The sequence below is a fragment of the Hetaerina americana genome, unplaced genomic scaffold, assembly GCF_022747635.1.
Source record: "Hetaerina americana unplaced genomic scaffold, ioHetAmer1.1.p SCAF_225, whole genome shotgun sequence".
NCBI classification, from domain to species: Eukaryota; Metazoa; Arthropoda; class Insecta; order Odonata; family Calopterygidae; genus Hetaerina; species Hetaerina americana.
The window spans coordinates 280,722-299,131 of record NW_027286792.1 but is presented as its reverse complement, the minus strand read 5'-3'; the positions used below and the strand labels follow the sequence as shown (position 1 = coordinate 299,131).

General features: G+C 37.4%; 1 protein-coding gene across 3 annotated transcripts in view; it reads right to left on the bottom strand.

Moving 5' to 3' along the window:
• The window catches only part of LOC139689366 (TGF-beta-activated kinase 1 and MAP3K7-binding protein 3-like), a 132,426-nt gene that overhangs the window by 37,254 nt on the left and 76,762 nt on the right, over positions 1-18,410 (bottom strand). For all 3 annotated transcript variants that reach the window (XM_071586447.1, XM_071586445.1, XM_071586448.1), the window contains one exon: positions 299-456. In XM_071586447.1, coding sequence (XP_071442548.1) covers positions 299-456 — 158 coding nt within the window. The remainder of the gene's footprint in view (positions 1-298; positions 457-18,410) is intronic.

The following is an 18,410-nucleotide window of genomic DNA, read 5'->3' as shown; positions in this document are numbered from 1 at the left end:
AACTTGAATTATTAGAAATTCTCTCTAAGACTTTACAATGAATGTGTCCAAACCAATGGGCGGAAGGCAGAAGAGTGCAAAAAACAAGGGACTATCTTCTATGGAACTATTCCCACATGAGACATGAGAGACAGCAGAACAGTTTCATTTGCAAATTTATGTGGAATCTCAATGGCATAGTGGAGGAATCAATGATTCACTCTAATGCAGATAATTATTCAGAAAAGCCATAAGATGGTATGGCCACAGCTTCCTGAGGAGATGGGAGGAGAAATCCAAGGGATGAAATAGTACTTACAACAGGTAGAGTGGCATACTGTCGTTGCCGCATCTGCCTGAACTTCAGATCCTCCTCCATTATGCGCGTTTGCTCCTGCATGGACTTCAACTTCTCCTTTTCAGAATTAAACTCTCTTTCTAGGAGATTTTTACGTTCCATTTGGTGTACCAGGAGAGCTGTGAAGAATAAAAATTCTTATAAGAATATATTTTTTTACAAAAAACAATTATGCACACGTATTAAATTTCAATGAAAGATAATAACATTGTGATATCATTCTGCATTGAAAGAAATATTTCCTTACTTAGTATATTAAAATGAAGATAATACATATCCATTGTGATGAGGATGGAGAAAGTAAGTTGTGAAGAGAATACAGTTGGTGGAAGTGTTAAAAAGCAGAAAGAAAGTTTGGAAGAGGACTGCTTAATAAGGGAGAGTAAAGATGATAAATGAAGACTGGTCAATCAAATGAAATTTTAACCAGTTGTTACTGAACTGAACATTGGTGGATAACAAGAAACGTTTCCCTAACCACTAGTTCCATAAATTAGCTTTTATGCTCATTGAGCATTTAAAAGAATTTGAAATCAATTGATTTTCTCAAGTATGTCACTGTTCCCATTTGAATATTTTCAGTTACTTCTATAACAAAATATAACATATAACACTCCTCAAAAAAATCATCTAGGCTAGCAGATTCTGGTAGAAATGATTGCTTCAGGTGAAGTCATGCCAGGTAGATTAAAGGGCAGGAACCGTTTGAATGGGATTTCGTTCAATGTGTGTCCTTCACGGAGACAAGGTACTGGCAAGGATATCTGACCACAGTATGGTAATCACTTAAATGACATGCTAATTATTCTATAGCAGAAGGCAATAAGAAATCACCAGAATTACATTCACACAATCCTTTTATGACCATAAATGTAGCAATGAATCCTGACAAGTATGAGACTTGGCCCACTGGAGTGGAAGTTATGCACGGCCATAGAGGGGATTAGCCGCCTCAGGAATCTCACAAAATCATTGAACAGGACAGCACTTGGTCACAATTATTAGAGCAGATACATGAGCTATTAGGAAACTGTTAAGAACATGGAGATTGTAAAACAAGCAAAATATGAATATAAGTAAAGATTAATAAAGGCTGTATGAATTGAGATGGAGAGTTAGTGGAGATAAAAGATTTTAACTGTAAAAAAGTAAGCTATAGTGAAGGAAGGATGGCTATTCACAATGATTACTCAAAATACTGAACAGAAAGTGATGAAAGATGATAGTTACCAAAAGAGGTTGACTGAAAGAAAATTATAAGCTGAGGTAAAAGTAGATCTGGCAGATTTAGTTTAAATTTATGTGCACTTGCTGACAAGTAATCATAATGATAACGGAGATGACAGTGTAAAATATTTTTGCATATGCTTAAATTGGGGATTTTCTGTAAGAAAACACTTGGAAGTGATGATTCAAATGCAGTTAGGTGAACAGGGAAGAATGTTCTGAAAAAAGAAATAACTATAGCGAGAAAACAATAGTTTTGCAGAGAAAAGGATTAATAAAAGTAGCACATGGTTTAAATACCAAAGCAGGATTATGTATACAAGCCATGAGATACATGGTGATACCAGTTAAATTATGTTATGTTTTTTCACAATATTTATTTGGAAAGAAAACTCCATGAAGCCAATATTAATCCACATCCCATTAAATATATGCAAAGAAATAAATTAGGCCAGAAGTTTAAGCTTCAATGCAGCAAAGGATATACTAAGACTAATCAACAGAATGCTGAAAAAGAGGGCCAAAAACTGTTCAGATGAAGGTTCACTAGGCTTTAGAAAGGTTGGGAGAATATCCAATGCAATGGCAGTAATAGAAAAATTAACAGAAAGGAATATAGAATTCAAGAATTAAAAAGAGTTCATGGAGTTAAGAAGATATGTTTAGAGAACAAAATGCAGACATTTGAAGTAGACTGTAGGGGAAGCCATTTTACCTTAAATTTGTACATGACTCAGATTACACAAACAAGGGCAGCCAACACAAAATTAATTCGTAGAGTGAAAAGTAGGAGAGTAAGATAGGGTTCTCTGAGATTACTCATATTTTTTAATACATGCAGTATAGGGCGGGAAGGAGAATAAGGCTGGGGATTGATTGAAATAGAATTTTGATGATTAAGCTTTAGTTAGCCGGTTGGTCAAGAATTGAAGTCATGGAGCCCTTTAGAGAAACAGTGGACAGGGCTATGGAAAGAAGAAAATTATGAGGTAATGACATTTTAAAAAAAAGTTATGTTATCATTTTCAGGATGCACCCAAAATCTACATTAAATGTCCAAAATGCTGTTATTAATTTTGATGTTTTAGACTAATTTTGATGATGCAGATTATTCTTATGGTTTTGTCCAGGTTAGAAGGCATTACTCACACATTAGAAGAAGATAACATAATACTCAAATTTTTAAGAGCTGGCAACCATAAGAATTTATCCAGAAATATGATTCAAAACAGCTGTGATCCTGTAGTAATATTACACTGCCGATGAAAGTGAAAAATATAATAATGGAATAAATATATACTTGATTCCAATGTTTGTTTTTCAAGATAAATTATGATAGTAAGGATTGTACATTTTAGAACATTAAAAATTGGTTGAAAATTAAGTGACTAAGCCAGCTAAGATATGCAAATTGGCACAAAGGTCAGCGATTTGATTATTTTTGCAGAGTAATATAGCAATTAAAAATACACAAGTTTTGGAGCAATGCAGGTACATCGGTTAGGCCCCTGTGAATTCTAAGTGGAAAACTAACAAATGGACCACAGAACTTTAAGGATATTGAGATTTATGGGAACAAAAACAACCACAATGACAAATGAATATGGAAAACAATCAATATAAAAGAATATGCAAAGAAAATTCCCACAAAGCAGCAGAGGTATTATAATTCCATTTTAGAGATGGATAAATTTAGGAATCGATAAAATTTATTTGAGGTACACTGAATGAAAAGAATGGCCATAATTAAACCAAAGTGGCGATGGCGTTGCCCTCAGGTTGTCCTCATGATTAAATATGTTCAATATTTACAATTGGTGTGAAGACTATAGAGGGTGAGATCACTGTGCCTACAATATAGGCAACTAGAGACGCTCATGTTACCTGCGATGCATGCAACCGGAATAACTATCCCAACACGCTACGCGGTAATAATTAGGAGTGGAAAACATGAAACGCAATCTCAACAGTTGTGTACATCAACACAAATGTATATTTTTTAAATGCCTTGGAATGAAAAACACTCAGTAACCGGTCGGGAAAATATAAGATCTGTGAATAACCTCTGATTACACAGACATTCATGAAAAACTTTAAATTTATTTTTCTTTTCAATTAAGTTTTTGGGATATCGCCCTCAGATAATTATGCGCCTGAACATCATGCGCCCGTATGACAAATCTCTCTATCTAGCTATCATGTCTCTTCATTACAATGGATGAGAAAATGAAGTTTCGCGTAAAATACTAATCGCGCAGCAATAACTGCAATGCGAGGACAAAACTGGGTACTTCAGAAGCTTAAGTTCTTTATCTAATCCACAACAGCCGATCTGAATTCGCAACCGGAGTTGCAATAACCAGGTATTAAGCTGAACGTCGACAGACGATTGAATATGCAGTAACACGACCAGATTTACACACCCGTTTACAAAACACAAGGGTTTTGTAAGTTATATTGAGATTTATTATGGATTGCATGCAAATTCCGTAAAAGTGCATTATTTTGTATCTACTTTCTACAAAAATGTGAGCATCGCACGGACATATTTTTTATCTTCTTTTTACGATCTGAATTTCAGTAAAAGGAGCTAATGGCCACTCTTCAAAATAAGACACCCCACTCTTCTCCACACATTCCGCTCAAAAAAGTCAGCTGTTAGTAATTCCAATATTTCTCGTTCGAAGTATGAATGATCGTACCACGATCGAGTTAGTTCTATATTTATGCACGAAGTTAGAGCTCCACTTTACATCTACTAGGCTTCAGTAGGTAGTAGTATTCAAGATACTGGCTTGGTTAGAGGGGTGGATATCAAAGGAGAGACATAACGCAAGTGATGGATACTGCTCTTACGATTTTTTTCTATGATATAAATCCCCTTCTGGAAAACAGCTCAGGCGTTCGGCGAGAAAAACACCAGCCATTATTACACAGAACTGTAATAACACAAAGATCTTTCGAATTTTCCTCACTCACGTCAATTGCATCGCTTACCGTATGCAAAGCGGTTTTCTTCAACGAAAATAAGACCATCTGGCTTACAGAGCGTAGCAAACCTGACTGTTATTCCCCTGCTGGTCAACAAGAGTTATTTATGGGCACATTGTCTGGTTCTATCTCGCTGAGATAGAACCAGACAATGACAATTAGAAAACCAACCAAAATAAACCGGTTGCACATAGAGAAGGAGATAAGGTACAACCTATGAATTCCAAAGGATAAGGGAACTGGCTCGTGTCTCTCATCCACACCTGGAGGGCTTTCCTTGGCCATATCATCAGTCAAATCATAACCGGAAAATGTATTTAACCACAAGTGTACACGCTTTTCATGTGCAAGCAGCCTCGATAACACAAGAAAGCTCGCGTCTTCAATTATATATAGACACAACATCTCAAAGGCCCTTTTGAGGACGAAAGCAGGACCTTAATATTGTTCTAAATTGCATTTATAATTTGACATGTAACCAATTTCAATTTCGGATGCACATTGAACCAAAGAATATATTTTATGATCTACGATTTTTTAGAATTGTCGGCTTACAAATTTGCTCAAACAAAAGAAACATCACTAGCATGGGAAATTAATACTATTTTAACAATTTTTGCAAAATAAACTTTCGACGCTCAGCGTCATCATCACGCTGATGATGACGCTGAGCGTCGAAACCTAGGTCGTGATTAAATTTTATGTGGAAAAACCAAGTGTTTCTTTTGCAAATATGTATCGTTTCCACAAAGTGACGCCTGAAGTTATCTCCTCTATTTTAACAAATTAAGCGGTTCCAAGTGACTTAATGTTCTTGTGAATTTCCAACTAAGCAACTTCTTAACTAAGTTATCACGACGAGGATATCATATGTTCCCATTTAGGAGAAATACGCGGAGAAATAACTAGCATTTTAGGGATGTGTGCTTTCTGCAAGTTTGAAAAATACCCGCATCTTGGGCCCGGTTTAGCTATAAGTAATGATTTTGTAAATTGAACCGATCTCAACTCGTTTTAGGAACAGATAACTTTCATAATAGCGCCAAACTGCAATTTCAAATAAAAATTTAACAGTAAGTCATCATTGCAAACTTTTTGCCCCCGGCCACTGGGGTCTAGAATGTGAACGTGGGTTTGTGATATGCTAACTCTGGTGTTTCAGCCCAAGAAAAGCCCGAGTTCATCGCTAGATTCTTAGCAAATTCTCGATCTAGGGTGTGGTATCGCAACAGGAGAATGACACTTCCCTTCGGACATCGCTTCCCAAGGTAACCTTAGCGAAGTGATTTTTAGACTTTTAGAAAATTCATGTACAAATACTAAATCGAGCTTGTGAATCTCACAGGTTATCATTAAAAACCGTAAGTCTACGAATTTTCTCATCAAATTGGTACAAGAATACTAAAAAAGGTCTTCGAAAATGATAACGCGATCTTTTTTTTAACATTAAACGAATATATAATACATACTTAATTCAGTGAATCTAGTTAGGGATTTCATATAATTTTCTTGGGACTCCATAGTAGTGATCTTAAGGCATAAATTCGTTATGATGTAAGGTAGGTCATTGGAAATAATTTTACTTGATTTATGACCCTCAATTTCGTTTTAAATTTAAATATCGTCGGTGACTAGACAGAGGTTTCCAATGATTTTCCTATAAATAGATAGAGAAGCTGGATTAGTAACACAATATTATGAGAAAATAAATAGGGAATGGGTTCATTATAAATATTTTAGAACTCACTCATAGGCCGAAGATTACATCAAAGACTAAAACTCTTACACTGAGTAGATGTTGCTTAATGTATATATGCACGGCCAACTATCGGCTGCTAGTACGATATATCGCGGCTATCACTAGCCTCGCAGTAGTACGGTACAAGAGATGATGAAAATAAGATTTAAGATAAAATGTGCAAACGATAATTTTAATGCTACTTTCTCCAGGAACGATAATGAGGCAAGATATGGCTCAGCAAAGTTACTCTAGAAACAATTTTTATATTATGTACTCAAGTTTGTAGCAAACATACTATCTATCACTAAATGAATTTTATCCGTTACTAGTAGTCCACCTCGCATGAAGAGTAGTACTTGAAATTTAGTAATATAGCGATTTACACAAATGATTTCCATAGTTTGACTGCACAAATTCCCCGTCAGTCGTTAACATTTTAGTAACATATAGCTTTAACGGTGCATACCTAGGATGGAATCACTCCCAGCCATACTTCTAGCCACCTCTTGAAAGGGAATAGGAAAAGACACTATTTCCGGAGCATTAATTAATATTACTGAAGATATTTGGATAACAATTTAACAGTGCAACGAAAAAAATGGAATTTGGTCCTTATGAAAGGACGATTTTTTTTTAAGGTAATCTACCGGTTAAGGTAGGTTTTTGGATGGACACAACTACCAAACAAATATTTTATTACTCCTAACAAAACACAAAATCCATCATCCTACTCTATATCAGGTCCCTCTTCATCTCTGAGTACTTTCTTCCTCCCTTCATCCCGTCCAACATCCCTATCCTGTTCCTTCCCTTTCCTCTTTTGCCCAACATCCTACCCTCTATCACAGTCTTCAACATCCCACTGCCGGTCAACACCCCCTTCATCCACTTTTCCTGCCTCCATAGGATTGCTCCCAACAAACCCCTCTCTTCGCCCACCATACCAAGTACTTCCTCATTTGTTTTCTTCTCTGTCCATTTCACCTTCTCCATTCTTCTCCACACCCACATTTCAAAAGCCTCCAATCTACGTCTATCCTCCTGCTTCAATGACCACGTTTCCGCACCGTACATAGCTACGCTCCATATCAAAGTTTTTACGAGTCTTTTCTTAACATCCTTACTCAAAGCCCCTGTCATCAACTCCCTCCTCCTTGTGAAAGCCTCTTTGCCTAGCGCAATCCTTCGAATGCATTCAATTGTTTGGTAGAATTATGGTGCAAATTCAGATTTATATTGTGGAACACAAATTTTGTCTTGTGCAGGTCACAGTAACCCATTTATTGTCACAGGATAGGTATTCAGATTCTGAAAACTAAGTCGGCAAGGAGCATATGGCGAAATATGCTCTTACATTTTGAAAATTGCATCAGTACATGGCCCTGGAGCAAGATGCGGACAACAGTCGAGAATGAAATTTCTGTAATAGATTGCTAGCAGAACATCATCAGAGCAGGTTGTGTACAAACATTTTAATTTGACATATGGAAACATGTTCGAGTTCTAAAAATCCACGGAAAGGTGCAATAATCGAATCAACAAAGCACCCAACTAATGGAAAGTGGTGATTCCTAAAAGTCACGAAAAGATCGTGAGCATGCCATCGGAAGTGTCCTCAGAGAAATTCCATAGAACGAAGAGAAAACATGAAATCTTTCAATGACATTATATTAATCCCCAAAGAAATCGTTCTCTATATAATTCTTTCCATTAGAATATATACGTTTTGGCTAGTAATTACACTCGAATAAAACGGCACTTTACGGAAAATAATTTCATGCACAGTAAAATAATTTTTAGGAAATCAATCCTTTAGTGTCCACTAATTGCCAACAAGATTCTCAATTACAAAATAAACTAATGAAACGGCGGATAAACTACAGTATTACAAATGTTATTGTCATTTACTCAATTCTCGCCCATTAAATAAGGAGTGAACATAAAAATTTATAAAAACTCTACAAATGACTATTTATTCTTCAGGAGATAAAATAAACTTCTTTACTAGAATTAAAATTTGTAATTCGATTCATATACCACATTTTACCCGTAAGTATACATGAACGTATACATGACAATGCTTAATATGATAATGATGTGACGGCTGTGCAACAAAAGAATTCCGAAGCTATGCACCTGCTACTAGACAATGACAACTACTGCCATATTACAACAGCAATATTAATTTACCTTGGATTAATTTATAGCTCAAATACTGCAAATTCTTTGTAGAAATAGTTCCTACTCCGAAGTAATACCGCACTAACTAGCGAAATGCAGAAAAAGAAGTCTCTACACACAGGTTGGCACCAAAGGTGTCACCTTAGAAGACGATTTTGAAAACAAACGGAAAAACGATGCATCTTAACATATCATTACAAGTATGCTAAATCCACACCTTACCATCATGGTTCGGCGGTTATGGGACTTCAGCTAAGGCTAACCCTTGTGGGCGTCGGGGAATCGGTGATATACTACTAACCGTCACATATATAATCAATACTTACTTTCTGTTAACATTAAATACGCAAAGAAACCTTTACAGCATAACCAGCAGAGGGTCCATAGTGCCCGATGCACTTTTAAAACTTTCAAATAAAAGTCTTGAGTTTCGAAACGAGTCCCCCGACAAGAATAACCGAAGACACTTCGGGGGAATCTCGGCTCAATTAAGAACATTTTATTGTAGCTTTTAGCCTGTCTTGTCACTTTGGATGCAGAACAAACTTCTAAATTTAGTACGTACACTGCACCATATCATCACTTTAATGAAGAAGAAACAAAAAATTTGAGTCCATACCCACAAGCTAGGATCGTTCGGTTAATGCAACTCACCCATTAAAGACACAGTCTCAAACGAAAGGAAGCTGGCTCTCTCTTCACAACCACTTTCCAAGTTTAATTTTGTAGGGAAGAGTGTTTAGAAAAAAATACTTGATGGCGTAGTCAAACGCCCACTCATGCTTCTGTGCAGCCTCCACTCTAATGCTTGTAATCAACTATCTCCCTCGAAGGAGAGAGAAGAGAATATTAAATAAAGAAGCGACGACATGTTTCACTCACGTAATTATTTTAAAACACTCGTACGAAGCGAAGTGCTCCCGCATTCCCTTCTTTAAACAAACCGTCTCCACCACCAGAGTGAATCATGTCAGGTTCGTGCCGCCCTAGTTCATCCCTGATGAACGAAAGTGACTACATGGTAAAACCTAGCACAGGATGAAATCCGACAAATGCGATTACAAATGAGAGTAAAGACAGGAGTACAAGAGAGACATTCAATTCCACCTACTGAGAGAACATCTGGTAGCCTTGCGCATTGATAAAAAAACATAAAATAACATTTCAGAACCAATGGCTCCTAATAAGAAATTAAAGTAAAGCCGATTGATTTAAGATTTGTGAACGAATTGACGATAACCCCGAGCGTAGAATATTCTAAAATAAGGCTGTTGCCCTGGCCCAAAAATAATTTCAGAACTATGCATGCGCCAACATTTAACATTTATACAAGAGGAGAGGTGCCCGGGAATAGAACCCGGGCTCTCAGTCAGGTCAGGTTAGTAGTCCAACGCTCTATCCCAGGACTACTACGACCCACTATACGTTAAAAGTTTACATAAAAGTATGTATACATACTTTTTTAATATATATATATATATATATATATATATATATGCATGCGTCTTAAGTAGTAGAGTTAGGTAATGAGGGCGTAGAGAATGATGATACCATTGTGACTATAAAGGATGAAATAATTGAACTTATAGTATATGAGCTTGTGCATCTTTGCCAAATGTATGCGAAATATGGTAGCATAGCTGAAGGGATTGAAGGGGTACGAATGCCAACAGAAAGGTTGGAAGTGTGAAAAGAATTAATTTTTACTTGAGGCAACACAAATGGTTGTAAATAGAGGTGTGCTCCTGCCCCGCCCCCCTCACACACATGCACATACAAACTAAATTTGATGATAAAGACCCATGCTTTTATTTAGGCATGAAAAATATACAACAATATTTAACCCAAATAATACTTTGTTTCAAACGTGTTTTATGCACATTTTAAAGAAAATATTTCTGCTCTCCCCGATTATGTAAAGCTGAAGAGGGGGCACAATATTATTCTCAGGAAAGTAACAAGATGGTTAACAATTATAAATAGATAGAAAAGTATTGTTTTGTAATATTTATTAGAAAAATATTCTATAAGAGGAAATGTTAACTTTATGCAAATAAAGTATGTTTTGACGTCAATTCTAAAGCATGGATTTTTATTTACTATGAGGTGTGAATAATAATAACACGTATTACACAGTAATATCTAGAATAATTTCACTGCAACCTTCCGTACTCTTTCAATTAACACTTAAGCGAACATTTTCCGCATGATCAGCAGATTGATAGCTAAGTCATTCTTGCATTACAAATTACTACCCCTTTCTTTAAATAAAAGTACGATCATTTCATTCCAACAATATTTTGGTGCGACCAAAGTTTGCATATATAAGTTAAACAATTCGCACAGGCGAGTATTAAGTAAATTACCCCCATTTCAACATGTCAGTAAATAAACATAAACACACGTACCATCTACGCCATCTCCTTAGTTGAATTTCTCAATGCTGTTACTCATTCCCACAAATAAAAGCTTCCCCGTGGTCACTTTACCACTTACTAACGCATTTGGCTCACTTTCATACCCCGCACCATTACCATAAAAATCCTTAAATACTCATTCAAACCGTCTCTAACTCCGCTATCATTCAAGACAATATCATCTCTTTTAACCTTTATTATATTCGTCCTTGTTAATCTTCTTGCTTGGACCATTTTACCCATTTTCAAGGCAACTTCTAATTTTCCTCAAAATCATTCTATTTCTTTCTCTATTTCTTATCTTTTCACAAAATACTTTAATTATTTATTTTATTATTCGTAAACACACTGCAATATCTCTTCAGCTTCCCTACTTTTAGCTGAAATCATCCTCTTTTTATCTCTTTCTCTTTGCACTCAGAATCTTTCACTTCATCATTTCACCCACAGCACTTCTCACTGGCCTTGTGCCTTTCACTAATACTCTCGATTTATCATCCCATGCCAAAAAATGAATAATTTTCTTACAATCACTCCTTGTTCACGCATACAAATGAATAGAATTGTGAATTAGCAATGTATTATAGACGAATATTTCGAGGCGATTCATTGAAAATAAAAGGAATGGAATAGGAGCGTGTCATACAAGATTACAAAATAATTTCAACACAATAGAAAAAGTATGAGAGAGAACATGTTTAATCCAAGCCGCAGAAGATCCAGAAAAGATGGATAGAATACGGAGATAAACTTCATGGCAAATAAATTACGACAGTACGCCCAGAAAAAGCAATGCAACGGATGAGGATAGTTTGGGTCCAGGAATACTGGAGAGCGAGAGAGAGAAAGCACGAGTAAACAAGTCAAAAAAGGTCACAGGAATTTATAATATCCCCGAATAAATATTAAAGGAGTTTGAGATGAAAACAGTCTTTACGGGCTAATTCACAAAATTGATGAGCTTGGAGTTTAGTCAAGAGATCTTTTGAAGTCACCAATAAATTCCCCCCCGACAAAGAAAATAAGCGGGATAATAGAAGCTCAGAACCGTATATTTATCATCGCAAGCAGCAAAGGAAGTTCTCAGAATCATCAAAATAAGGTGGGGAAAGAGGCATGACTACTCATGTGAAGATCAGTCTGGCTTCAGGAATGGGAGGCGACGAAATTATCAAGCTTCTGCAGTACATTTTAATTTACATGACTTGCCGAGCACATTACTAAATCAATGTTGGAGGTGTGTAATGAAAATTAACAAAATGAAACGAAAATAATTAGGTCCTCGAGAAATTGGAAATTTAAGCATCTGACTAGGAAGGAATAAACTAAAATGCAAGCTGTACACTTAATGCATATTAGGACGGAAAATGATACCATACGAAGGGAATTAAGGAAATCATTGTGCCACAGAAATCTAACATGCTAGCATAAATTTCTAACATGATAACAAATAAAGCCAATTTATGATATTGATTCCTGATTTTTCAGATGGATTTTCGATGGCCCTCGATAGTGAAGTGTAGAAAGGGCAAGAGTGAGACGAGGGAAGTGTTAGCTCACGAGATTCGGTCGCTCGCTAGAGAATCACTCCACGATAGACCCCTGAAGGATCAGATGGAAATTGGTGGCTTTCAGAGTACGGGAATTAGAGTCAGGAATTCACTGGGGTAGAAATGTGATGAAATAGCAGGGAAGGGTAAGCTGTGATATAAAAGGTATTTCCAGAAGTATAGAATAAAGGGAGAGGAGAGAGAAAAAAGTGATACGCAACGTCGCATCAATGCTGACGAAACCCCGTCTGAGAAATCATAACGTTTTCCCATTTGGCCAACATTCGAGGCCCTTTTAAGATTTAACACAATGACTCATGAGTATGTGGGTAAATAAAAGATCATAGACGAACTCGATGAGGAGCGTGTTGCTATTTCTCCGGATTATGGTTCATGAGGAAGGGAGAAAATCCCAAATTAGAGACTTTTGAGATGTGATTACGGAGGAGAATGAAGAAAATATGCTGAACGGAAAGGAAGACAAACAAATTAAATTGGGTGACGAAAGAGAAGAAGTTGCAACTGGAAACTCGTGGAAACAAAAATTTGGATGGATGAGATATTGAGAGGGAGTGTACTAGTATTGACGGCTGTGAGAGAAGGGAAAATCCTGGGCGAACGTAGAAAGAAGAGAAGGCTTCATGGACGTAGGGCTTTTCGACACTTCGATACATCTAATCGGTGTCAATCTTAACTTCGATGTCAAACTGTCGACATTGACTTAAGGCTTCGACACATTGTGGGTGATAATGATGTCGAGGGAGATATTGACATCGATGTTGAGATTGATGTGATCATTAACGCAGACATATGCAGATCTTCTGTCACGAAACATTTCATAAATGCGAGAAAGAAACAAACAGTTTAGAATGTTTTGGAGGTACACGACACAAATTTTCTAGATATTTATGCATTGTTCATACAGATCGAGGGATTACAAGCGCGTCAATAATGACGACTAATATCTGCCAACCATGGTACAGGAAACCTAAAACAAAGCAACCCATTTAATAGGTTTTGAAGAGTATTTCTCCCCTTCCGATCCCACCGTGTATGGATAAATTCGGGATGAGTTCCGACACGTGCACTATTCGAAGTTAAGGGACACCTTCTGTGATGGGTTTGACAGGTCGATTTAACAGATGACACGACATGAATAGTGATTAAATAGTGTCGATGCGACACTGGAAGTCAACACGACATTGGATATAAATGCACATGGATATCGACGTCAAAGTCGACATTTGCAACACCGACATCGACGTGGCCTTTGATATCGTCGACATCTACATACATATCGAGGAGGGAGCGCCATTGGATTGTTTTCGTGTGGCAACATGTAAAACCCGATGTCGCTCAGTCCTACTTGGCCGCCATAGAGAAAGAATAAATAGCAACGAAATGAAATAAATGTATGACAAGCGGAAATTAGGACCAAAGGAAGTGCTTTATGTAGTTATTACGATTTGTAACAACTTTCAGAAATCGTCAAAACCAACCTCAAACAGGTAGGTAGACAACAGATATGATATTCTCAAATAAATAATACAGGGTACGTTCCAAAAGTAATGCTTTTATATTTTAATTAACTTAGGGAGCATATATTCACAAACACTTAAAATTCTTCAAAGTACTGTCCTTGGGCCTCCACACATAGCGCGTTGTCGAGATGGAGTTGCCAGGTAGCGGAGATGTCTTTCCTCGTCGTGATGACCCTTTTTCGGAGTCTTTACAGCACATCCATGTAGTGGGCAGCATTAACAATACGTCCTTGAGGAACACACTCCTTATGGACCACTCATTTACTGTCGAAAAAGACAAAGAGCATTGTTTCCACTTTTGATTTGCTCATTCTTGCCTTTTTGGGCTTGGGGGACTGGTCAGTATGCCACTCACAGCTTTGGCGTTAAGTTTCTGGGTCGAAATAAAAAACCTAGGTTTCATCACCAGTGATGACGTCCAAATAATCAGGTTCATTTTCAATTCGTTGCAAAAGTTCACTTAAAATTTTTGCTCGGTTGGTCTTTCGTGACACGGTCGGCGCGCTGAGGTTTACAATAACTGACGTCCTGCCGCTTTTACAGCTTAAAGAGCACTGAGATCTGTTTCGCGACAAAGCTTAGCGCTCCTCCACCCGTATTTCCATTGATAAATGCAGTTCGTAAACAAAAAAGGGGCAATGGATGTTATCGATAAAACGGATAAAACGTATTCTGACCACACGCTCATTGTTCCAGCCTGTCAGACCTGATAATGCCAAGTTCAACAGCTGAACGTGCACTCTGTATTTCACGGGTTGGTGCCAGTAGAAAAGTGCCAGCCAAAGCCATCAAAAATAAATATTAAAAACTGAAACCAGTAAAAAATTCTTATGATTATAGGAGCAACCTTAGAAGTAGGTAGATTATCTTATATATTTTGTTGGGTTCAAGTTTAAAAGCTAAATAATACAAGTTCTCATGTTGACCCACAATCACTAGACGAGTGCGATCCAATTCTAGTTTATTTTTCTCACTTTTCTTGGTGTAGCTCCTTGTTTGCGCAAGCTTTCTCCTTAGTGACCGCGAGACGCAGCTGAAAGAAAATGTGGCTCAATTCCATAGGAGAAGATTACACACACTACGTTCCTGTATTTTCCTCTTGCTTGAAATCACTGGCAAAATTAAAACGCACGATCGCATAATTGGTGAGGATTGCCATTAGACAGATTTTTTCCCCTGAAATTGAATAATGCGATTACCAATTTATCCACGATTCTAAATGCATCAGCAGGGCTCGAAAAAAATAATTTTACTGCAAAATTATGACAATCTAAAAAAACCAAGCCTAGGAGTAAATTCAACTAATTCCTTTCTTTTCAAGATCCGCAACTTATTCAGCTAATTTTGAGGGGGACGGAAGAATTCATCTTGTAAGTAAGAATGTTTACTAGCGTTTATCCACGTTTGACATTCTTTCTCACTTAATGACAGTTTAGTCACCCTTTTTTCCACTCGCATCTATAAGAATAGTGCTCACAAGCACAATTTGAAATTCTTATGGTCACAAAAGTTAATTTTACTAGCCTAAATTATGGGAAAGTAATTCACAGGTCTTTTCATAAACCCCTGGTTCGCTCAATCAATTTTCTATGATAAATAACTCAAATATCACTGTTCAAGCCGCAAACACAGTAAAATCAATAATATCTTGTATTTATCACCAAGGAAAATGAGCACCTGGAAAATAATCACAACCTTTATTATATGCTGTGTGCATCGGCAAACGGTGAAGTTAATGGCGTAACGACCAACTTCGAAACGACCCAACGACATATACCTACTCAATCCTCCTCCATGTCACATTTTGTCTCGCCTCATGTTTCTATTTGGATGACGTATTATTCAGACGACCCTCATCAGCGTCAACTCTAATTTTTTGGTCTCCAGTTAGAAGAGAGCTAGCTCCTGGTTGAATCATTTCGTGTTGCAAATGGGCTCTAACATAAAATTGAGGGCGGAGGCCAAATTTTGGTAATTATTCCCACCAAAGTTCAGTTCCTCTTTAAAGTTAAGTCAATAACCATCCTCCACTGTGACTAGGTTGCGAAATGTTTTGCCACCTGAAAATTTGCGAACGGTGACTGAATGCTCACAGGATCCCAGGCCATCGACCGCCTTGGGCCGTCAACATGAGAAAATCGAGGAAGGAGCAGTGGAGTACGATTAAACACAGTCAATATGATGCATATTTTCAGGCAAATTTAAATGACGCATGAATACCACAGTTCTTGTAAGGTTATCAGTCAACTTACATGACTCCTTATCCTTTATCTGGGCTTTGCCTCTTTGGCTAAAACAAACATACCTCAAGTATAACAACAACGCGCATGTAATCTCGCCAATGGCTACAAAGTCATTAAAATATATGATGCCCACGTTTTTGAACATTGAGTTGACCCCAAAGAAAAAATCAGGGGACGTTATGGAAAATTTAGAGATGCTGAATAAAATATTTCATGCCGTTATGAAATTAACAGTGTTGGCACGATGTTAATGATTTACTGATAGCTCATGATTTACAGTGGGAAAATAAGAAGTATTAGATCACGGGCTTAGAAAACAATTCACGGCATTACTTTAGAACAGTATTACAATAACGTACTCTTGGGAATGTAAAATGACTGACGTGATATGTGGAAATATTTTACAATGAAAGAACGATGTGGAGCGCTGTAAAACCACAATAGCGGGAGGGAGAGAGGGAGAGACAATACCAAGAGGGTGGAGAGGGAGAGACAATACCAAGAGGGTGGAGAGGGAGAGACAATACCAAGAGGGTGGAGAGGGAGAGACAATACCCAGGCAGCACCAGTCATTGGGCACGGAATGAGTTCTTCAGGATAAAATTTTTATAGGTCGCTATTTTCTAGCAGTCCCTGTATCAGTTTAATACAGCATGTATTATAATTTCCAGGAGCAATACATTGGAAAAGCTCTTGTTTTCTAAGAACAGTAACGCGACCTGCGCATGACCTGATTCTCCTCCGCAAAATTGTACAGCCATTCACTTCAAAATTCGATTAAACTTCCGTGGTGTTGATCTCTTTTTGATCTTTTCGCGGTTTTTCCCGTCTGATTTTTTTGGGGCATTCATGTCTGAACGACCGACGCGGGAAAACCTTATAAAAATTAATGGTTTCCACAACCAAGATGAGCAGGTGAGGTAAAGGCATTTCGAAGATAAACAAACTGGGAACGTCGATTGATTTATGTAAAGCACAATAGCATTTGAGAGTTCAAAAAGCTTAAATTTAAATGATTTGACAAATAGATGAAGGGGAAATCTAGAGTTCACTTTGGTACTAAACTGAATCCTACAAGAAATGGAGTAAGGATAGCCTGATTCAATACCAGAGCTCCACGCAATACATTTTTCTATACCTTCATTGGAATCACAGGGTAACTAAATTGCATCATGATCCCAAACAATATTTTATGCGCCAAGACTGAGATAAAACATAGGGCTGGCTCAAATACTTAGCCAAACTTTCCAGGATTTTCTCAGGACGAAATGAACTTATATACGAGTAGACACGATTCAGAAAATTCTTTTAATCAACAATATAAGATTTCAAAACTTCACTGCTAATCGTAAGCATCAAAGATAATATAATATAATATCATCAAAGATAATATAATAATGGTAGATATGACATTTTATAAGGGCAATGAAAATAACTACCATATGCTTCATATCACTGTAATACAGACAAAGTACGCTCAAAAATGTTACAGATATTCATAACAGAAAGATAGCAATTCATAAAAAAATTAAAGAGAGGTTACAAATTAAATGAAGCAAGAAAAAAAACTGGCTGAGGGATCCCAATCTAATAGCAAATTGGGATTTGAAATCCGGAGTAGTAGTAGTTTTGAGGGGAGGCGACCGACAGCTGAGGTCATTTGCGCCATAGGGGATGGATAGGAAAGGATGAAGGGTGGAGAGAAACCCGACGTCGGCATTAGCCTACTCTTAACGAAAGGCGCCAAGGGGTCCGCAGCTTAACGTCCCATCCGACGGACGGCGTACTCACTCAAAGTGCCCTCCACAAAGCACCTCAAGCAGGGATCGAGATACCTCTGAAAAATATTCAACACCGCCGGGATTTGAACCCGGGCCCTCTGGGTGGGAAGCCAGTACGCGAGCCCCCGCACCATCTCGATCCCCCTTGAAATCCGGAGGTAGTGCAGTGATTCCTCCTATGCCAACTCAATGATCAGCACACCTTTGACGATTAAAACCTTCATCAGTTCTTGAACAGAATCCATTATGTTGGTCTGCTGCAAATCAAAGGTAGTTCTCTAATTTCGAAAGGTAGCCCTCCCAGACCAACGAGAAAGAGAACTTAATTCATGCTTGGATCCTGAGTAATACTACAATTAGTTGTGGAGGTTGTTTATAGGCATGGGCTCTTGATTTGAAAA